The sequence below is a fragment of the Mizuhopecten yessoensis genome, unplaced genomic scaffold (genome assembly GCF_002113885.1).
Source record: "Mizuhopecten yessoensis strain PY_sf001 unplaced genomic scaffold, ASM211388v2 scaffold1883, whole genome shotgun sequence".
Classification (NCBI taxonomy): domain Eukaryota; kingdom Metazoa; phylum Mollusca; class Bivalvia; order Pectinida; family Pectinidae; genus Mizuhopecten; species Mizuhopecten yessoensis.
The window spans coordinates 527,942-551,499 of record NW_018404269.1 but is presented as its reverse complement, the minus strand read 5'-3'; the positions used below and the strand labels follow the sequence as shown (position 1 = coordinate 551,499).

General features: G+C 35.8%; 2 protein-coding genes across 2 annotated transcripts; one reads left to right on the top strand and one right to left on the bottom strand.

Moving 5' to 3' along the window:
* Positions 1 to 1,191: 1,191 nt before the first annotated feature.
* On the bottom strand, positions 1,192 to 11,688 carry LOC110442061 (cilia- and flagella-associated protein 157-like). The gene is made up of 10 exons (XM_021485489.1): positions 11,332 to 11,688; positions 10,388 to 10,509; positions 9,746 to 9,895; positions 9,117 to 9,270; positions 8,202 to 8,469; positions 7,639 to 7,769; positions 5,128 to 5,278; positions 4,191 to 4,402; positions 3,554 to 3,761; positions 1,192 to 2,942 (listed from the first exon to the last, which is right to left on the bottom strand). The coding sequence occupies exons 1-10, from the start codon at positions 11,487 to 11,489 to the stop codon at positions 2,787 to 2,789; spliced, it is 1,710 nt and encodes a 569-aa protein (XP_021341164.1). The 5' UTR covers positions 11,490 to 11,688; the 3' UTR covers positions 1,192 to 2,786.
* Positions 11,689 to 11,835: 147 nt separating this feature from the next.
* LOC110442216 (phosphatidylinositol N-acetylglucosaminyltransferase subunit C-like) lies at positions 11,836 to 19,917 on the top strand. The gene is made up of 7 exons (XM_021485711.1): positions 11,836 to 11,941; positions 13,236 to 13,305; positions 17,098 to 17,252; positions 17,616 to 17,784; positions 18,373 to 18,520; positions 18,782 to 18,948; positions 19,547 to 19,917. The coding sequence occupies exons 1-7, from the start codon at positions 11,842 to 11,844 to the stop codon at positions 19,590 to 19,592; spliced, it is 855 nt and encodes a 284-aa protein (XP_021341386.1). The 5' UTR covers positions 11,836 to 11,841; the 3' UTR covers positions 19,593 to 19,917.
* Positions 19,918 to 23,558: the final 3,641 nt, after the last annotated feature.

The window sequence follows — 23,558 nt, the reverse complement described above, 5'->3', positions numbered from 1 at the left end:
AATAGTTGTTTGAGGGGAGATAGCTGTTAGAGAGGGAATAGTTGTTTGAGGGGAGATAGCTGTTAGAGAGGGAATAGTTGTTTGAGGGGAGACAGCTGTTAGAGAGGAAAAAGTAGTTTGAGGGGAGACAGCTGTTAGGGAGGAAATAGTTGTTTGAGGGGAAATAGCTGTCAGAGAGAAAATAGTTGTTTGAGGGGAGACAGCTGTTAGAGAGGGAATAGTTGTTTGAGGGGAGATAGCTGTTAGAGAGGGAATAGTTGTTTGAGGGGAGATAGCTGTTAGAGAGTGAATAGTTGTTTGAGGGGAGACAGCTGTTAGAGAGGAAATAGTAGTTTGAGGGGAGACAGCTGTTAGAGGAAATAGTTGTTTGAGGGAAGATAGCTGTCAGAGAGGAAACAGTTGTTTGAGGGGAGATAGATGTTAGAGAGGAAATGGTTGTTTGAGGGGAGATAGCTGTTAGAGAGGAAATAGTAGTTTGAGGGGAGACAGCTGTTAGAGAGGAAATAGTTGTTTGAGGGAAGATAGCTGTCAGAGAGGAAACAGTTGGTTGAGGGGAGATAGATGTTAGAGAGAAAATAGGTGCTTGAGGGGCAGTATGCATTTGATAGTTTTAGCACACCTGGCCCCATTGGCCAAGTAAGCTAATGCCATTTATTACTCAACTTCTTTTGAGTAACCAAAAATGATATTTGGCTTGCAGCATGGTGGCTGGAGCTATCATGTTTGTTAAACAACTTACCTTGACCCACTTTCAAGGTTACAGTGATAAAATGTGTCAAAACCTTAAAACAACTTCTTCTGAATAACCAAGATGTCTAGGGTGATGATATTTGGTCAATTGCATGTGTAGATAATAAAGGAATATCAAGTTTGTTCAAATCAATGACCTTGACCCAATTTTTCGTAAAATCAAACACATCAAGGTCAAAATATTTTAAAATCTGCAAATTATTTCTGACATCAATGAAGCCAGAGTAATGATATTTAGCCTGTAGTTTGCTTGGATGAAGGATGTCTAGTTTAAAAAAAAAATAAGCATAAATAAGCAAGAATGCTTAAAAATACTGAAAGTTGGGAACCATCTGTGCAGATTAAATATGCAAAAATGACACATGCAAATCTTTCAACTTCTACAGTACCTAAAACAAGTGATGTGAAAATAAAATGAAATAAAAATAATAACTACTCAAAAACAAGTGGAATGTTTTATTCGTTAAAACAAGAAGTGTGTACAGATGTACATATATAAAAAGTAAACAATGACATATATATATATCATGTAAATGTGATGTACGGAAACAAATTACAATATACGACTTGTATTGATTTGTAAATCATACACATGTGGACTGCCTATAGCAGCCAGGTGACTATACCTGTGTCAGGTATACATCGTTATCCAGGTAATACTCTTAATGAGGACGGATGAAACATGTTACCCAGGTACATCTGTAACATATCATCAACTAGGACGGAAAAGAAAATCTAGAAATCTCTCTAGTCTCATTCTGAGGTGCACACAGGCTTATTAAAATTGACAATTCCTTTTTCTCGGTCTGCAATCCTAGCCTAGAAAATATTTAGACCAAATGAACCCGACAAATTTTACAGGTTGACTTGAGATTTATAAGAAAATGACTTTGATAAAATATAAAAAAATAAATTTACTAAAAGTGGACACATGTACATGTATATATAGACAATCAAAAGACAGTAATTAGCAATGCATTTTTAACGAACCATTTATCACATTAAATATTTAACTTTAACAACCATTCATGATATGGGTACCTTTTGTATGTGTAGAAAATACAAGTACACCTGGTCAATGGCCTGTGTATAAAAATTAAGTATTGTGAAACTTAATGGAATGTGTTGTGGTGACATCAGACATACTGTAAAATCAGATATTTTTGAGGGGCCAAAATTTCACGGTTTCCGGACAAAATACCATTTTGTGGGTACATAAATTTGTGGATAACAACTACCCATTCAAACTCAAAACTGTTTTATATCAAACTTCTAATTACTTTGTGAACCAATGACTTAAGAAATTTAAAATCCCCACAAAAATTAGAGATTTCACAGTACATAAAAGACATGTTAACGGAATACATGTAATCAATAAAGGAATGTCAATATCTGGTGACATTTGAACAGACAGTTGAACACCACTATTTTTGTGAAAAATATAACTATTCAGTGAGCCATGCAGTTTTGAAATGGTTACTATCTAAAAATCGCAACACAAGAGTAAATATGACCAGGTGGTAATATAGAGTGACTGGTAGCTTGGACAGGTGCAGAGTCAAAGTCTGGTATCACCTCCGTCCCCTACCCCTCAGCATTACACTATGACAAAAAGCTCACTTCCTGCCTCCCACTCTTTTAATTTGTACGAACCATTAGACATACATGTGTCATTGGACTTTTTATTTTCATGTTTTTTTGTTTTTTTGATGGAGATCATTTGGATTTCGAAACATTATATAACATGGTTTTATACGTTAACATGCCACATGGATACATCAGTATTATAATGGTCACCTATGGGCCATTTCTGTATATCCTATAACTTATGTTACGCGTCGTTATGCCCTTGTAAAACAAGTCATGTACAAAAAAAGGGTAAAAGGTAAGTGGTATTTTATATTTAATGTTTCAAAACGTAGAGTTCAAAACGTAGAGACTTTCAGCTTATCTTATAGATTTATTTATACGTAGCCAGGCTTTGAACAGACAGTGGCGCAGTGACAGGATATTAATGTGAAAGAGTCTTATGGTGATCAGTATGCCTTGCCCACCATCATATGTTTAGAAGAAGTGATGGGGCCAAGGGGAATTCCTGGAGATCTGATGTCCGGGCGAGATTTTTCCTGTAGCACAGCATTCTGGGTATATGCTGGAGCTTTACTGAGCAATTGGTCAGCATAGAAAAGAGCCTGTAACAAAAGGGTACAAAAAGGTCAGAAAGTTAGTACAACCAGAAAACATGGCCATTAATTACTGTGAAATCACTCATTTTCATGGCTTTTTTAATTACATGAATTTTGCGGGTAATCTTCATTCGCAAATTCAAAGGTCCAGGAATTAATTACAAGTTTGATGTAAAGCAATTCTCTGCTTGAGTGGGTACTTATAAATCAGGAATTCATGTACCAACGAAATAGTGTCTTGTCGAGAAACCACGAAATTTGAGCCCCACAAAAATATCTGATTTCACAGGAATTAATTAAAGCAGCAAACAGAAGTAAATTGATAAAGCACTGTTGCAAGAATCATCAACTTGAACATGTGTTCCAACTTACACCTATATTCCTAATTCAGTAGTATGTAAATGGCTAATGAAAGTTCAACGTTGTTCTTGTATGAGGTTCATAAGACAATGTAGTTTTTTTATACCCAACATAACTATAAGTACATTTTAAATCAAAGTAACAAGCAGTAATAATTGAAAAAAAATATAAACCTTTTTCACATTTGCACTAACATGTGATGTTTTTGGCAGACAAACTGTATTATTGATATAGGTATATAAAGTACTGTCACCTACCTTTGGAGCACTGACGGTCTGTATGCCCACTGAGCGGGTAAGCACCTTGCGAAGTCCTCCTAGCCGGGTAGTGGCAGAAAGAACTCGCATCTTGTCCAGACTGGAGGGAATGGTGTTTTTGGGTCGAGGTATTAGGCCCAGATCACCCAGCTGGTAGTGGGGCAAAGTGCCCTGGGAACTTTTAGCTATCGGGGACATTGGCAACATCCTGCAAGGCAACAGGTCCACGATTTCAACAATATTTATGACTCCTTTACAATTATTTTTTACCCACAATGTATCCAAGCTAGCTTAATATGCTTAATTTTGTCAGATGTCAGAACTATGAAAAAATTAATATGTAACTAAATGAGTAATATATACAGGAGGAATTCACATTGCTTTGAGGTTTTAAAGGGATCAAGCTAAATGTGATTACTGTATAGCAAATAAACAAAACTGAAAAATATAGTACTCTATCGCAACTATAAAAGTAACATAGATCTCATCAGAAAGCATAGATGACCCATAGCTTATAACAAGGTAAAATTGAAAGAAATGAAGTTCACAAAACACTGTGTAATGCAAACCTAGGGAACTTATGTTAAGTGCTCATATATAGCTAATTCATACACACATGTTGATAAGGCTGTCTTACCCGCGTTTGATACCCTGTTTGCTACCCGGCATCTCACTGGCGCTGCGTTGTCGTACTTTTTGGTGTTTGCCTAGCGCACCAGGCTCAGGGCCCACACCCACTGCTGCAGCACTGTTGAGCAGGACGAGGAGATTCTCCAACATATTGTCTCGTCGCTCTATGTCATTGAGTCCTGCCCCATACACTGGCATTTCTTCCTCTTCATCATATTTCTGTAAGGAAGTATATATGTCATACAATGTCAGTTTTGAATACCAGGGAAAATGGGATCCAACGTCTGCTTGTGAATGTTCAGTGTAGTGATGCGTACCCCAGTTGATGGATTTCTAAATGAAATTCACTAGTCGTGCCATTAGAGTAATTGAAATTCAAAAGAAGAGATGATCAGATAAATCAAATGGGGAGTCTCGGTAACTATAATCCAGTTTACATGTTTCGACCCACTAGGTGTGATTCCTACCCTGAGAAATACAGAGGTTCACCAACAAGTGATGGTTGGTTATCATGTTTATCTAGGTTGAGTTTATTTCTAATTTGTAAAAGACTCAAAGTTTACTACTGAGATAAACTTGTTGATTGTTAAATGATAACCAGCATTCACAAGTAAGGTTGGACCACATTGTTCATATTTATCTGGAAAACGACATATTTCACTTTGAAATTTATGCATTATGTCTGTTTCAAATGGGGAAAACAATTGCCATTAATCAGTCATGATGTCACAATTGAAGATGATGTCGCAAAGCATTTTTACGTGAGGTCCTAATGAAACGATTGACCAACTTTCCAAGAAGTGGTTAACCAAAACTGTCTACCAACTCCTAGCAGATTTATCCAATGAGTCATGAGGGAGAAAACCTAGAAAATGGTTGTGAGAGAAAAAATATGTATGCAGCTTGCTTTGGGAGATATTAATCGAGTATGCTACAGTACATACCCCAAGAGCCAGGCGAAGTGCGTTGGCAGCATCATATAACACTTTGTCCAGTTTTTCTCGGTTTCGTTTTTCAACTCTGTGTTTATCCTTCGCATCTTTCAAAGATTCATCATAGGTCTCATTTTCCTTTGCCAATTTTTGTATGTCTTCTCTGTAAATAAAATGGTATTAGAGAAAAGTATTTCCCAACTGTACAAAACTTAGTTCTGCTACTGGTATATATCCTAAATAATATATTTCCTAAACAATTTAAGTAATTGTTGAAGTAACCAGCAGATTTTAATTTAGTTTACCATCATTTATTAGGATGGTAATATTTTTTAAAGCAAATATACTTCTATCAATAAATTCAAATGGGATGTGTTCCCTTTACATGAGACTTCATGCCAGTTATATCAGGTATACATAAGGACTTAGGCCATCATTAGGGTTTGAATTAGACAGGTAACATTATAAATGTGCCTATATACTCTTACCATCATAAATACAACAAATAGACTGATACATGTAACAGAGACGATCAGATTACACTTTACAGACATAATTTTTCACATTTTGTTACCAGTAGGTTTCTGTTCTGATTGTTAAGTTACTTCATCTTGACATGACAGTTACACAATCATCACATGCTATAAACTTTCTGGAACAGTCATACAAAAAAATGCAACTTGATCTGGTTACCGTGTGACCTCTATATATGTGGTGTCACACGGCTTGCCTGAATTTGTCATTGTGTGGTCTGTATGCGGTAGTCATATGACCAGCACCTGACACTCTGTGACCCGTATTTGGTGTCACATGACCTGGGCCTGTCACAATGTAGCCTGTATATGATGTCATATGACCTGTAATTGGTCACATGACCTGCAGTATCTGTCATTGTGTGACCTGTATATGGTGTCACATGACCTGTACTTATCACTGTGCAGCCTCTGTGTTGTATGGTCACATGACCTGTACCTGTTATTGTGTGGCCTGTATATAGTTCTACATGATCTTTATCTGTCACCAAGTGTGTATATGGTCACATGACCTGTACTTGTCACTAAGTGGTCTCTATGTTATACGGTCACATGACCTTTACCTGTCACTGTATGGTTTGTATGTGGTGCAACATGACCTATACCTGGCACTAAGTGGCCTCTGTTGCATGGTCACATGACCTGTACCTGTTATTGTGTGGCCTGTATATAGTTCTGCATGATCTTTATCTGTCACCAAGTGTGTATATGGCCACATGACCTGTACTTGTCCCTAAGTGGTCTCTATGTTATACGGTCACATGACGTTTACCTGTCACTGTATGGTTTGAATGCGGTGCAACATGACCTATACTTGTCACTAAGTGGCCTCTATGTTGCACGATCAAATGACCTTTACCTGTCACTGTATGGTTTGAATGTGGTGCAACATGACCTATACATGTCACTAAGTGGCATCTGTTGTATGGTCACACGACCTGTTCCTGTGACTGTATGGTTTGTATGTGGTGCAAAATGACCTATACCTGTCCCTAAGTGGCATCTGTTGTATGGTCACATGACCTGTTCCTGTGACTGTATGGTTTGTATGTGGTGCAACATGACCTATACCAGTCACTAAGTGGCCTCTATGGTGCATGGTCACACAACATGTAACTGTCACTGTATGGTTTGTATGTGGTGCAACATGACCTATACCTGTCGCTAAGTGGCCTCTGTTGTATGGTCACATGACCTGTACCTGTCACTGTATGGTTTGTATGTGGTGCAACATGACCTGTACTTGTCACTAAGTGGCCTCTATGGTGCACGGTTACACGACCTGTACCTGTCACTATATGGTTTGTATGTGGTGCAACATGACCTATACCTGTCACTAAGTGGCCTTTGTTGTATGGTCACATGACCTGTACCTGTCACTGTATGGTTTGTATGTAGTGCAACATGACCTATACCTGGCACTAAGTGGCCTCTATGTTGCACGATCAAATGACCTTTACCTGTCACTGTATGGTTTGTATGTGGTGCAACATGACCTATACCTGTCCCTAAGTGGCCTCTGTTGTATGGTCACATGACCTGTACCTGTCACTAAGTGGCCTCTGTTGTATGGCCACACGACCTGTTCCTGTGACTGTGTGGCCGGTATGTGGTGCCACATGACCTATACCTGTCCCTAAGTGGCCTCTGTTGTATGGCCACACAACCTGTTCCTGTCACTGTGTGGCCGGTATGTGGTGCAACATGACCTATACCTGTCCCTAAGTGGCCTCTGTTGTATGGTCACACGACCTGTACCTGTCCCTAAGTGGCCTCTGTTGTATGGTCACACGACCTGTACCTGTGACTGTGTGGCCGATATGTGGTGCCACATGATTTGTTCCTGTCCCTAAGTGGCCTCTGTTGTATGGTCACACGACCTGTACCTGTCCCTAAGTGGCCTCTGTTGTATGGTCACACGACCTGTTCCTGTGACTGTGTGGCCGGTATGTGGTGATACATGATTTGTACCATAGCTATGTAGCCTCACCTCTGTGACTGGAGTTGTTGCTGCAGCAGTTCGTGTTCAGCCTCCACCTCCTGGTACTCCTGCTCCCTCATCTCCAGTTCTCCTACCATCGCCTCCTGGGCACGGCACTTCTCTGTCAGCATTCGTATCACCTACAAACAACACTTTATCTAGAGTACATATACACACTGTCCCTTGTTAAAGCTCCAATCTCACTTATTGCCACCATACATATTATAAACGTAATATCGTAAATTATTGTATATTTTATAACTACTTGACCAAATGTTAGATGAGTCATTGACTCAACTTTGTCATCAAGTATAAATAAAGACTATTATTATTATTATATTATTATGATGTAAAGTTAAACCTCAATTATTGCCATTCATCAAGAATGTTCAGGTACAATTTCACAGCACCTGTAGAGTATAAACTTACATTACAATAGAACGTAATGTATTTTTTCTATAACATACACTATAAAACACAGATAATATGTGGTAACTGGATAGTAAAATATAGGTAAAGTACCTCCAAACATCCCCTGAATGACCTTTTATTCCCCTACAACATCTCCCTACCTTTTGGTTGCTGTGGTTTTTCTTAGCCAGCTCCTTTTCTGTGGTTTCTAACATATCTATGTGTTGTTTCTGTTTCTTCTCCTTGGCCCGCAGGTCATCGTTCTCCTGGATAAGCTCCATGGTTTTGTCAGACTTCTGTACAAGTTGTGCCATGATCGACACGTTTTCCCGAATGGTACGTTTAGTGGTCTCTGCCATCTGTTTGTTCGAGACTTTGCGAAATTCTGCTGCCACTGTGTTGACTCTTGACACCATCTCTTTCTTTAGTCTGAATCATATAGAAGAAACCTCTGACAATTGCACAGTAACACTGTAAGAAACAACCTACAATCCATGTTGGGATCGACTTGCGAAAAACGACAAAATGGTAAATAATTGCTGAGCCAAAAATATCGTACTATAGAAAAAATTGCCTCAGCATTGCGTGTGTAACTCATTAATACTAAATCATACTCCATCATAATGTCACCTATTTACTGACATTATAGACAGTTGTTGGTGGTGATTGAAGGATACAGGACTTTCATTGGATGTTCATCAAAGCCTATACTGTTGCCCCAGACTGTAATCACATGACAATTACACAACTGTTTCACTAAGGTCAGGGCCGAACAAAATACATGTATAGATCTGTTATCAGAATCCCCAGTCAGTGATGGTTTATTTAAACCCTATTCAAGACTTCCAGGAAAATCAATTATATGACCATTTGCCCATGGTCCCTAGTTTCAATTTGCTGTAATGGGCAACAGTGAAAAAAGGGGTCAAATAAGAGTTTAAGGCATTATTGTCAACAGACTTCGGACCAGTCATAGGAACAGTGATTTCTATTAACCTTTCCTGTAAAGACGTTTAAAACAAACAATTTAATGGATTATAACAAGCCATAGTAATATGAACCTGCTGTCCACTCACCTGTCCTTGTCTATTACAGCTTTCTTCTCCAGGTCATAGATCATCTTCTTGTGGTCCTCATCCTTCTGCTTTAGGTCATCCTCCATAGCAGCAAACTTGGCCATCAGGTCCTCCTTCTGCACCTTGAACTCCTCCAATGAGGCCAGTTTACCACCTGAAGTAGTACACCAGACATTGTGAAGTCATAGTTTGTTGGCCCCATCATTAACATGTTAATATATATCTACCATTTACACATTGTCTTGGTTTTAGTCACTGTCCTGTTGGGGTCTGCATTTGTAATGAATTAATCATTGCCTCTGGTTAAGTCAAAAGCTATTAAAGGTGCATATAAGACTACCTGGTGTCAAGATCCTAAATTCAGATGGTATTCTTTCGTTTATAAGCCATTTCCCTAAAAATATGTCACCCTGGTAAAATACTAGCTGCTTCCTACCAACTCGGCTAGGGAAATTTTCTCTTTAGGTCATTCAGTAGAGTGTAAGACTAGTAAGCCAGAGGTCCCGGGTTCAACTCCTGGCGGAGGCATTGAAAAAATAATTGCCTCTGTTACAAATATTAGACAAGAGTTAGTTGCAAATCTGTTAATCAATGGGTGAAGTTCTGGTGTAAAAGAGTGGGAGACTTACCAAGGATCATGTTGTCAGAAGTGAGCTGGTCCTTGGTTTCCTGGAATTCCTGTCGGAGTTGCTGGATGGTTGCATTGGCCTGTTCTTTTTCTTGCTCTCTGGTCTGCTGGAGACCAATCAACTGTTCCTGCAGGTCGGCATTCTCATCAGCTGAAATAATAATAGTTTGTTATTGTATATGAAGTAGATGCAGAAATAATGTCTAACCAACATGTCAACAACATTTGACAATGATATTTGTTTTAAATAGGATTTGAATTAAACCAGAAAAAGACTAGCGAGTAAGAAAATCAGTACAATAATATTTCTTTTACATCATAACAGGTATTACTATGCATACATTTATGAACCATGTATTAACCCTGCAATAATCCCAAGAGAGTTGAAGAGACCAACACATATATATATAACCACTGATTCAAAACAGGAGATGGATGGGGCAGTTGGTGTTATTTCTACTAAACTTCAATAGATATTGTCATTGGGTGGGCTTAATAGCTTAATGCTGGATCAACATGGTATGTACAATTTTTATTGTCATTGTTTGTATAAAAAAAAGTTTTTTTTTTTAGAAATTAGCAGAATGATTCCAATGTTCTGTTTGACAGTACAAAAAGACATTAATTAGTAAGTTTTCCTTACTTTTAAGATCAACCTGTCTTTTCCAGAATGACACGATATCATTCTTGTCCCTGGCCATCTGATCAAACTGATCCTTGAATGCCCCCTGGCTGACTTCCAATTCATCACATTTTTTCTGGTACCTTAAAAAAGTGAAAGAAAAAACATTGCAGTATATATTATTTTGCTATCTCAGATAGTTCGTTAGTCATAAGTGAAAATCCACCAATGAATATTCATATCACAAAACTATCAATACCAGAATCTTGATCCATTTCCAAGTCTACGCTAGGACAATATGTAGCATGGATGTCACTCCGATTCATCTCTTAATTCTTGCCTAGCAGAAAGATCTCCTTCATTGCATATTTCCAATGAGGGTGAAAGTGCATGAAATGTGACTGAAATTACTATCTTTCCCATTTTATGAAACAAAATAAATCCAAAAAGCCTTCATTTGATTCCGACACACCTGTTATGATCATTACATACAACCTGCAGTAACTAGCTAGGAGATCATTTGACCACAGGGCACAGGATGTAGATTTTGAGTTTAAGTGAGTTTGGACTTGACTGCGTTCTAGGGAGATTGGTAAATTTTGTGATTCTCCCTTTTTATAAGGGAGTCTCCATCCAAATGAGGGAGGGTTGACAGCTATGTAATAAAATTTGACAGAATAGACAACATGCTATTCACTACATACAAATGTATATATATATGATACGTGGATGGTCATTGTGGCAACTGAATGTTAATTATATCTGTAAAATATGCTCGTCTTGAATGACAGTACAGAATCGAAGTTACTTCATATAACAGCTGAAAATAGTGATCCACCACTCATGGTCAACTGAAACGCTCATAGCCTACACTATTATTGCAAAACATATGGTGTGCACATCACTATGACATAAATATATGCATTGCATGAGGTCCTTGTTATCATGGCATCACAGAAATATACCTAGCAAGTCTGTTTTCCAGATCCCTGATCTGGATGAGGTAGTATTCCTTCGACAATTCATTGAGTTGTTCACTGGATGTTTTTGACGGTGATCCCCTTCCAGATTTCTTCGCACTTTTCTTTCCCTTCTTCCCACTCTTTTTCTTTTTGGGCGGCATTTTCGCTTATTTTCCTATTGTCCAGTTAATTCAAAAGTAAAATATCCAACGTATATCTGGTTGCGTTCACAATGACCTTTATAATAGGTCAACAGGCCCCCAAAAAGATTAAACCAACTACATTATTATAGAAAGATGATAGTGTCCGCCATCTTGTTGTCAACAAAGACAATGACGTCACTACTTGGATACATGAATATTTCATGAAATAGCAATGGTTAAATCGGTTGAGTCAAAACTGGAAAATATATCTATTAAAATAACATAAAGATATCAATGTACATTTAACAAAATAAAATGTTAACAAAAAAAAATCTGTTAAAAATTTCAGCTTTGTCACATGACCTTAAAAATGGCGGCCAGAAAGAAATGGAGGAAAATATTGTACGAAGACCAAGGCGTTCCAGATAACTATGTGGACTCTTCATTCCTTGATGAGATGAAGAAAAATTGTAACTTCATTAAACTTTTGATTATGTTTTTAAATTCCAATTCTTTGAAATGATTTATAAAACTTTTCAAATTCGTGAAGTTGCAATCCCTAATCAGAGAACAGTGGTAATGCCTAGCTATAGCTAATGGTCATGCAAATTACCACTGATAACTGCTATCTGCACAGTGACCATGCTAAATTCCAGTAGTATGACATGTTTAAATTGTAAGCAAGATGCATTTAACATGCTTGAGGGAATTTCTCTTCATGTTAATTTGTAGAGCAGCAGACTCAAAAGTTTGGCAGTCACTTGTATACATCCAGAACATATATATACATAAGCTAATAATGTTAATTTTCTGCAAAGAAATAGTCTATAAAAATAAGTTCAGTGACACAAATTGAAAGCAGCCTTCTGTGCATGACTTGAATGACAATGAGTTTAACCCCAGATAATGGCCAATTATATTATTTGTATCAAGTATGAAACTATCTTAGACTTAAGAGGTATTAAAAGCATACAAAACAAATTAAATCTCGATGTCAAAATTGCATCGCTTATACATGTGTTTATTTCATGAATTTAGGCATTAAAATTTATATCTGCGTCCTCAATAAGTGTGCATAAAAAAAGGATGTCTTGTATACACAGTGCAGTGTTAATCTACAAGGATATAATTAGTATTGTTAAAACTATGGGTACCATTTCAATTCATTTTATCCAGAAATTCAATGAGTCCAATACAGATTCTGTGAGTATATATAGTACACAGGACCTGTTGTGTCGCAACAATAGCTTAATATTTTTTACTGTTATACAAATGAAACCGTTTAAATCTGGGATAGTTTCAATTCACTTATTTTGATCTCATTAATATAATCATGATCACTATCTTTAGCAAGAAATAACTAGGAGAACAAAGAGTGGTCATGCATTATATATATATGACCGTCCTTGTAGTTTTGGTTTTACTCTTCTCATAAACTCCTCAAGCTCTTTAATTAGTCATAATATGGGCCAGCATTCCCTTTTAATAAAGTCCAAGGTATTATATGCTTTAATTAACTTACTTACTGTAAAATCATGAATTTTCGTGGGACATTACAGTTCGTTTATTTCGTGGATAACAAAATCCACAAAATTAAATCCCCACAAATACATGAATTTTGTATGAAATAGATAAGGGAAAATCAGAAATCAGCGAAATCTAATGTCCTTGAATCAGGCTAGTATACACAAAATTTACCCCCACAAAAATAAATGATTCTACAGTATGTTGGATACTAATAAGTGATTGTTTTTGTCATTGCAGTATACACTAGAACCTATTCCTATTGGTCAGTTGTAAGAAACTCTGGTGAAGTCACACAGCAAATCAGCAGGTAATTATGTTACATTTGACACATACCGGGTAATTATAATTTAACGCCATATGATTTTAGTCAAGTTCAAGTTCTTTATTACTTTAAGTCGGTTGACTTATCAGTTATAACATATATATACAAAACAATACAGAGACAACATACAATATGATACACACACACATACACACATGCCTACACACACACACACCGTGGAGAGTGAACACTAACCAGCAATCAGCTCAGATCTCCTTTTGTTTGCTTGTATTAAAAATTTGCCCAGATTTCTAATGTCAGATACATTCTCACAAGTAAGTAGTTGAATTAATTTATACATGCTTGTATGTCTTACATAATATTTCTTAATTAGTTTCAACCTTATATCAATATAGCAAGGACATTTTAAAATAAAATGGAACTCATCCTCGACATCATTCAGGTCACATACTGTACACAATCTGTTTTGTCTTTCAGTTCTATTATATCTGCCACACTCAATATTTAACTTATGTGCAGACATTCGAATTTTACATATTTGTTTTAAATAATTTATATTTACAGGTTTTGATAAATAGTACTGGTGACCAAAATCACACACATATTGATACAATGCTCCTTTAGGAGAAGATTGAATTTTTTCAAAACATTCTTGTCTGAATATGTCACAAAGACGTTCTTTTATAATATGAAAAGTGCTATTATTTAAACTGGAGGATTCCCACACATTTCCAAGACCAATTCTGTATAATTCTTGTTTTACACTCATTAACCAAATGTCATTATTACAAAGCATATCATCATAGCATGACCTTAGAATACAATTTCCTACATTTCTCAGTTTTATCCAATATTTGAATATTCGTAATTTTCTAACTATTTTCATGGGATATCTTCCAAGTTCATAATACACCATAACATTACTAGTTTTTTTTATGTAATCCTAATATTTGTTTGCAGAATCTCACATGCAATTTTTCGATGTCTGGTGCGGCATGGAAGCCCCATACTTCTGCTCCGTAACTTAAAACACTATTTACATAAGTATCAAAAACAGACAATTGAGTTTCTATATTAAAATATTTTTTCTTACAGACATTTAATAATGCAAACAAAGCTTTTCTCCCCTGGTCAGCAACTTGCTTTTGAGTATGTCTAAATTTTCCGTTAAAATTCAATAGTACACCAAGGTAATTGAATTGATCGACAACATCCAATTTATTTCCTTCGTAAAACCATATTTCATTTCCCCTTAATATCCCTCCATTTCTAAACACGACAATTTTTGTTTTCCCAGTATTTACGGTCAAATCCCATTTTTTGGTATAATTTGCAAGAGAGTCTAACATTGTTTGCAAACCCTCTGGTGTTTCAGATATAATCACCATATCATCTGCATACATAAGTAAAAACATATTGATATCCTGTATTTCAATAGATGGACAATTATCTGATAAAAACTGCATTTCACAATCATTTACATATATAGCAAACAAAAGGGGTGATAATATTTCCCCCTGAAATAATCCGTTTTCAATATCAAAAAATTCGGAGAGAGTACCATTATATTTAACACAACATTTCACACTTTTATATAATGATCTGATCACTTTCAGAAGTTTACCTTCTACACCTTCTTTGATCATTTTATACCATAAATTATGTCTATTAATAAAATCAAACGCTTTTGTATAATCTATAAAACAACAATAGAGACGGTTTTTTTTTTAAAGTACGATTAATTAAAGATTGTAAAGCGAAAATGGCGTCTACAGTAGAAGTGTTTTTTCTAAATCCAAACTGGGCGTCTGTTACTTTATTATATTTCATTTCAAACGATACAAGTCTTTCATTTATGATAGCAGTAAAAAGTTTACCAGCACAACTTAACAAGGTGATACCTCTATAGTTGTCCGTGTTATTAATGTCACCTTTTTTAAAAACAGGAACTATATTACCAAGTGACCACGATGATGGGAAACAACCAGACTTGAATATATTATTGAATAATAACAATAAACATGGCATTAAAATATCTTTGCAATTGATAAAATATTCATTAAAAATTCCATCTTGACCACAAGCTTTGTTAGATTTAAGTTTTTTAATAGCAGCCAGAATCTCCATCTCAGTTATTTCTATATCTAGTTCATGAGGAAGTAGATCCTCAGACTTCACGTCATAATCATTAAGATAGTCGGATATGTCCCTGTCTATCGCGTGCTCACCAGATCCCAATGAATAAAAGTGATGGTAAAAATCTTCTACATTTAAATCCACATTTAAATTTTGTTTACGTTTCCTAAACGTTTTGTAAAAAGTTCGCGGGTTGTATTTTCTTAAATAATTTAACATGTCTCCTTGCTGACATTTATACTCTCTTTTTAACTTATATTCAAGTTTCTTATACATTTTTTTTTTTTTACTAGTAATTCTCTGTTCACATTAGATTTACAAACATTAAAAGTATACAGTGCATATTTATAATCTCTATATCGTTGTTTACAGGAATCCGTAAACCATGGCTTATCTCCCTTGATAACCTTAGTCTGCTTACCTGTGCCTTTATGTATGATTGCCTTTATGTATGATTGTTTGGGTACAATAAGGAACAATTAACTCATTTAAAATACTTGTAAAATTGTTAGCACATGCATCAATTCCTTCTTGGTCCCATTCAGTAGTATCACATGACTGTATTAGCCTATCAATGTTTTCTAGCAATAACTCACAAATTCTACTATTATTTTCTTCATTCCATCTTATACTTGTTTGTCTCTTGTCATTTAAATCATTTCAATTCATTTTGAAGAAAATCTCTCAGTTTGTCCTCTGTGTCTTCTCTATATGTCTCTGCTAGGCCATGGAAAATTAAGTTCCGTTTCATAGATCTACACTGTAGGTCTTCTAGTCTTTCCCTCAATTCCTCCTGGGTCTCCAGTCAAACAGTACATGTATATGATATTATTGTTAATTACCAGGTAAATGTTAATGTTAGATAATATAACATTATAAAGTCTCATTGTCCATTTTGTATATATTTGCTTTTGATACAAAATATCACAATATTTATGTTTTATAATGGCCGAACAACATTCATCACAGGCATGACCCTTTCTTTATTGCTAATTTTACACATCATGACTTTTTTCATTTCCTTAGGCTAGCTAAGATTCTCACTTCCTGACAGCCTCGAGTCATCACAGTGAATCAAATTATCCATACATGTATACAATACATGTAATATACATAGGATATATGACCGGTATTGATCACCATTTTTATGAATTGATATGTTTATGAATACAGTTGTATTGTATTAAGTGTTACAAGATTCACATTCAACTCTATAATGGCATATGTTATACAAATTTATGCAAGGAACAACCGTTTCACAATATGAGTAGTCAAAGGAAGGCTTGTAGTTAACATCAGCTAATATACACTTTTGGCAAAGGTCTTAAGATAAAAGATAGGTTAATGAAAAATGTTTTACTTTAATTAAATACAGGTAACTGATAAGTATGTTAAATGTCTGGTTGTTGTAGTACTGGAAATTAACTGCTGTATTTCATCTATTAAGCTCGCTATCCATTCTAAATGCCCAGAATCATTTTACTGGTCTGAACCTCCCATGACCATCCTTCAGCATTTTATTATTTCACACTTCATAATTTTACTTTAATAGTGTTATTATGGTCATTTTGTGAAAATTTCACCGGTATTACACTTACTAGGTAAAATACGATATTTCTAAACTTGACCTATTATTATGTTTGTTACATTGAATTTGTAAGTTGATTATTTTACTTTCAGTCTGTGCCTCTTTGTGGTGGCCTACATCTACATGTACAACCAAAAACTGTCACCTCAGCTGCTAGTGGTTGCCATGGCAGCAGTTACTATGGTAGGCTATTTGATCAAGCTTTACACAGACCATGTGATAGAGCGAGAAGGTCCACATAGAACAGGTAAGAGCATGGAAATCAGGTTTGCAAAAAAACAAAAATTAAAACCTGAAAATGAGGCTTGAATGTTTTTTTTCTAACATTTTTAAAAGTATATGTATATGCGGAAAAAAAACTTGCACCACATTAGTGTCCTTATAATGAAGTGGTAAATAAAAAATCTGAAATGGTTTTCCAAATTATCGCAAACCAGATAATTGAAGTTGAGTAAGGTCATGAAACAGGGTAATATTATGTAATGTAACCTTCATACAGCAGCTACAGTAAATGTATAGAAGTGATAAACCTCAGGTTAATTATCTAATGAAAACAAGATCTACATTTGATAAACTTGTCATTGAGTGCTGCCCGTTTCCAATATTTCAGTACTAGACGATTTGAAGACAGCTGTGATATTCACAGGATTCAGTTTTGGCCTGTCGCCTGTCCTGGTTTCGTTGACAGAAACCATTTCCACGGATACTATCTATGCCATGACGACAGTGATGTTACTTGCTAACCTCATCTTCCATGACTACGGAGCCAGCGCTGCAATGTAAGCGAGTCTCAAAAGTGTATGCTCAAATGGCAACAATATATACTGGTTATAACAACTGGTAAATATATTGTGTACTGAAGCTATACAACACAGTATTCTAAATGGTATCTGGATGACATACTTAAAGATTGTGTTATTAAATTAAACCATATTGACTTTGTTAATAGTTTTGTGTTCAGCTAGGTCATACAACTTTTCCCTATTATTTGAATTGTTGTGTAGTATTGGGAGAGTGTATGGTATAAGGGAGATAACTCAAAATGTAATAGTTATAAATGTATAATGATTGATTGCTTTGATTTGAAACTTTCCTTGGCGAGCAGCAAGAAGTTGCAGAGACAGTAAAAATGGAGGTCAGAAATAGATGTCTATTGTTTGTCTTTAAAACGAATTACACCAAGAACTAACCCAACCCCCTAACAGGATACTACATCATTGTAGTGTAAACAACTAGGAATTTTCATATTTTGACTTTTAAATTCGAACTGCATATATATGCAGTCTGGAAATTTTCACATTGGCAATGCTTGGAGTATATACATGCGTGTGTATTTGTGACTTTAACTATGAGTGTCTTCTCTACAGGGTATCTGAGGCTCTGTCCCTCAATGCTGGGATATTTGCTTCTGTGTGTCTGGCCTCCCGACTCCATACAACATGGCACGCCTTTGCCACAGTCACACTGTCACTTCTTGTGTTTGGTCTGTGGCCAATGCTGAGGAAGCAAATGAAGGCAAGTTGATACATGAAAGGCTTCAACTATTTCATGATTGTGTACCTTGCACATATAAAGTATATTTGTGTGAATTTTGAAATTGGAGTTTACCATTTTAACACTGTGAACTTTTATATTGCTTTACCGCTGAAAGCGCTTGAGTCCTAGCTTTTATAGATTTAAAAACATTACATTTCAGACAAATAAATAAAATAAGTTTATATTGATATGTAGTTTATTTGAAGTTGAAAAAGTAATTTGATAATTGTTTCTATGTAGAAAGCTATCCCAGGAAGCCAAATTGGAATGACCTTGACCTTGTGTAGTGTGTCCATTGTTGCCTTGGTAACAGTGTCAGCAGTAGCTGGTGTCCTGGGGATGTTGCTCTTACTGTTCATCACATTTATCTGTCCAGCCTGGCTCATTAGTCTTCAACCTTACAAAGAGTAGGTTCACAAATGTGTACATTTTTTGTTTCTGACTCTGCCAATAAGGCATATTGATAATATAAGTTGATTGGTTGGTTGTAAAAGGTTTAATGTCCCATCAACAGCTAAGATCATTTAAGGTCGTGCCTTGATGTGTTTTGTGTATGTGTGCCAGAGACGAGGGATAATATAAGTAAACTTAGTAGTATGACATATTACCAAATCTTGGTATCGTGTAAAACAGCTGAGATATCAAACATATCTAAGTCCCTTAATTCAATGATCCTGTCCTAAAGAAATGCTTTAATGCTGCATTTCTGTATAGAGATAAGAAACATGTGTATCTCTTATGCTTGAATAGACATTATTCTTTAGTCTGACTGGTTTAATATATGTTTCAATCTTTCCATGTTTAATGAAGGAATGTTCATAATGTTCACAATTGATTCTACAGGTATCAGCATGTTCTAAATTTCACTGAAATGTTCAATCTTTGTACTGGCTATGATCAAAGTGGTTGCTGTTTTGGTTTTCTGGAATTTCCGCTAGCTCTACTGTACCTGTAATGCTTCATTTTTTTCGCGCATATGTTTAAAACGTTTCCATTTCTTTTCAGCAATATATATGGTCCCTGGGATGAAGCTGTCATTCAAACAAAATGAAAAATGCAGTCCAGCATCTCCAGCTTCTGGCAGGCAAATGGAGAAATTCAAAGATGTCTCTACATCTGCGGAACGGTGAAAGTCAAAGATGTCTCCACATTGTTGAACAGTGAAAATCAAAGGTGTCTCTACATCTGTTGAACAGTGAAAGTCACAGGTGTCTATACATCTGTTGAACAGTGAAAAACAAAGATGTCTCTACATCTGTTGAACAGTGAAAGGCACAGGTGTCTCTACATCTATTGAACAGTGAAAGACAATGATGTCTCTACATCTGTTGAATAGTGAAAGTCAAAGGTGTCTCTACATCTGTTGAACAGTGAAAGTCATAGGTGTCTATACATCTGTTGAACAGTGAAAATCAATGATGTCTCTACATCTGTTGAACAGTGAAAGGCACAGGTGTCTCTACATCTGTTGAACAGTGAAAATCAAAGATGTCTCTACATCTGTTGAACAGTGAAAGACAATGATGTCTCTACATCTGTTGAATAGTGAAAGTCAAAGGTGTCTCTACGTCTGTTGAACAGTGAAAGTCAAAGGTGTCTCTACGTCTGTTGAACAGTGAAAGTCATAGGTGTCTCTACATCTGTTGAACAGTGAAAAACAAAGGTGTCTCTACGTCTGTTGAACAGTGAAAGGCACAGGTGTCTCTACATCTGTTGAACAGTGAAAGTCAAAGGTGTCTCTACGTCTGTTGAACAGTGAAAGTCAGAGGTGTCTCTACATCTGTTGAACAGTGAAAGTCAAAGGTGTCTCTACATCTGTTGAACAGTGAAAGTCAAAGGTGTCTCTATGTCTGTTGAACAGTGAAAGTCAAAGATGTCTCTACATCTGTTGAACAGTGAAAGTCAAAGGTGTCTCTATGTCTGTTGAACAGTGAAAGTCAAAGGGGTCTCTACATCTGTTGAACAGTGAAAATCAATGATGTCTCTAAATCTGTTGAACAGTGAAAGGCACAGGTGTCTCTACATCTGTTGAACAGTAAAAGGTGTCTTGGCATCTGTTGAATGGTAAAAATCAGGAATGCTAATGGATTCACTTTTATGAAACAGTGAAAGCTATAGATGTCTATCAATACTTGGGTCAGCAGGGAACAGTTTAATTAGAACTTCAGCAAAAGCTATCAGTAACAGTGAAAGTTAGGGAAGTTCATAAATTCTGTTGAATCGTAATAGTCAGTGATGCTCATTTCTACTGAGGAATTATAGTAATTTGGGACATTCATCGTGCACTTTTGAGGAACAATGATATACTGTTTATGTATAAGGATATTGCCCACCTCAAACCTTGTCATACAAGGATAAGGAAAGATATGCAAACTGATGGAAGAATATTTCATATAGTTACGAAAAGATGGAAATATGAAGAAGAGAGGGATTCACAGGTGAAATTTCATGTTTTGGTTCTGAGATACTTGTCAAGAGGTCATCCTCAGAGATCCTGGACCTTGAGAAACTTGTTGTTTATTAAATTGTTATGAAATATGGTACATGTAATGTTTTATGTCAATAACACAGCCTATATTGGGAGGATTGAGGTGACGACAATAGAAAGGAATTATTACAGCAATTATAATGTTGAAATTGTGCCATAGCAATTTATTGTGGAAATTATCACTACAATATAGTCTGGAAAACGTAATAACAAAAAAGGGTTGGAATTGTCACAGCAATACACACCAATCATGATGGGGATAGGGCTACATGTCATTGTTATGTACATGTACACCAATATTAAAGTTTGGGGTACCCGGTTGTACAAGAATACTTGGTGGGAATAAGAACAGCAATATGATGTGGAAATTGTAACAACAATACAATGGGAATTAATAAAGTAATGTAACGTTAGAATTGTTACAAGATATACAGTGAGTGAATAGTTACAGCTCTACCAATTACAATATTGGAATTGTTACAGCAAAACAGTATAAGCATTGTTACAGCAATACAGTGTGGGAATTACTACAGCAATAAAATTGGGGATTATTACAGTATGGAAATCATTCCAGCATTACAGTATGGGATTTGTTACAGGATAACATTATGGGAATCATTACAGTAATACAGTATGAAAACATTACAGCAGTTTATTATTGGGATTGTTACATCATTACAGTATTGGATTGTAACAGCATTACAGTATGAGAACAGTTACACATATACAGTGTTGGAAATTGTTACAGCAATACAGAGTTTGGATTAATACAGAAATACAGTGTTGGGAATAATTACAGCAATACAGTGGAAATTATTAAGCAGTACAGTATTTTAATTATTACAGCAATACAGTGTTGGGAATTATTACAGTGTAAGGATGGTTACAAAAATACAGTGTATAGATTGTATCATCAATACAGTGTTGGAATTATTACAGCAATACAGTGTTGGAATTATTACAGCAATACAGTGTTGGGAATTACTACAGCAATACAGGCTTTGGATGGTTACAGCAATACAATGTGGGAATTATTACAGAAAATAGTGTTGGGTCTCTTACAGCAATACAGTGTTGGAATTGTTACATTAGTACAGTGTCCAAATATTGTTACAGCAATACAGTGTTGTAATTATTACAGCAATAAAATTGAGGATTGTAACAGTACTACAATGTTAGAATTATTACAGCAATACAGTGTTGGGAAAGTTACAGCAGCATAGTGTTGCAATTGTTACAAAATTGGGGATTGTTAAGGCACTACAATGTTATAATTGTTACAGCAATTCAGTGTTTGAACTGTAACAGCAGTACAGTGTTAGGAATTGTTACAGCAGTAGTGTTTGAATTGTTACAGCTGTACAATGCTTGAATTGTTACAGTAATACAGTGTTTGGAATTATAACAGCAAAACAGTGTTGGTATTGTTTCCTCAATGCAGTATTGTTATTTTTACAGCAATACAGTGTTTGAATTGTTACAGCAGTACAGTGTTGGAATTATTACAGTAATACAGTGTTGGGATTGTTACAGCAATACAGTGTTGAAATTATTACAGCAATACATTGTTTCAATTGTCACAGCAGTACAGTGTTAGAATTATTACAGTTATACAGTGTTGGGATTGTTACAGCAATACAGTGTTGGAATTATTACAGCAATATAGTGTTTGAATTGTTATAGCAGTATAGTGTTGGAATTGTTACAGCAATACAGTATTGGAACTGTTACAGCAGTACAATGTTGGAATTGTTACAGCAGTACAGTATTGGAATCGTTACAGCAGTACAGTGTTGGAATTGTTACAGCAATACAGTGTTGGGATTGTTACAGCAATACAGTGTTGGAATTTTTACATAAATACAGTGTTACAGAAGTACATCGTGGGAATTATTACAGTAATACAGTGATTGGGTTGATTACATCAATACAGTGTGGAATTTTTGTATCGTATGCATGGTATATATATAGTTCAAGCAAAAATCTATATATAGTAACACAAAACGAAACTACAATACTATGCGATCTTTTTTCTTTACATCATGCAGAACGGACTTTAAAATTTGCGACGCTCTGATTGGTTATTAATAGATCAGAAGCTAAAAAATCACCGTTTTAAACATCTCTGTGGGAATAGAAAATATGTTTCACATCGTAACCTATTTGCGTGAACTTTGCAAATGTATTCGTTATGGTTTGAAATGTTTCTTCATTAAAACGGGTTTAAAAATTTAAGTTTTCGACATTTTTGACGAATTGTGTTAAGCAATAAAAATATTTGTGGTCTGAAAGTCGCGGGCTTCAAAATTTGCCACATTCTGATTGGTTGAAAAGACCGGAACAGATCAACTTCGCCGGTAGTCTCGACTACTTCGCCGGGAAATAGGAACACGGGAGGGTAAAGGCCAACTCAAATGATCGACAAGAGTAGCTACGGAGCGAATTTTACCAGTTTTGACCTTTCACAGACAGGTATTATGTTTGACTCAAAGGTCTACTGATTTCAATGTGTTTGTCACTCTATCAGCT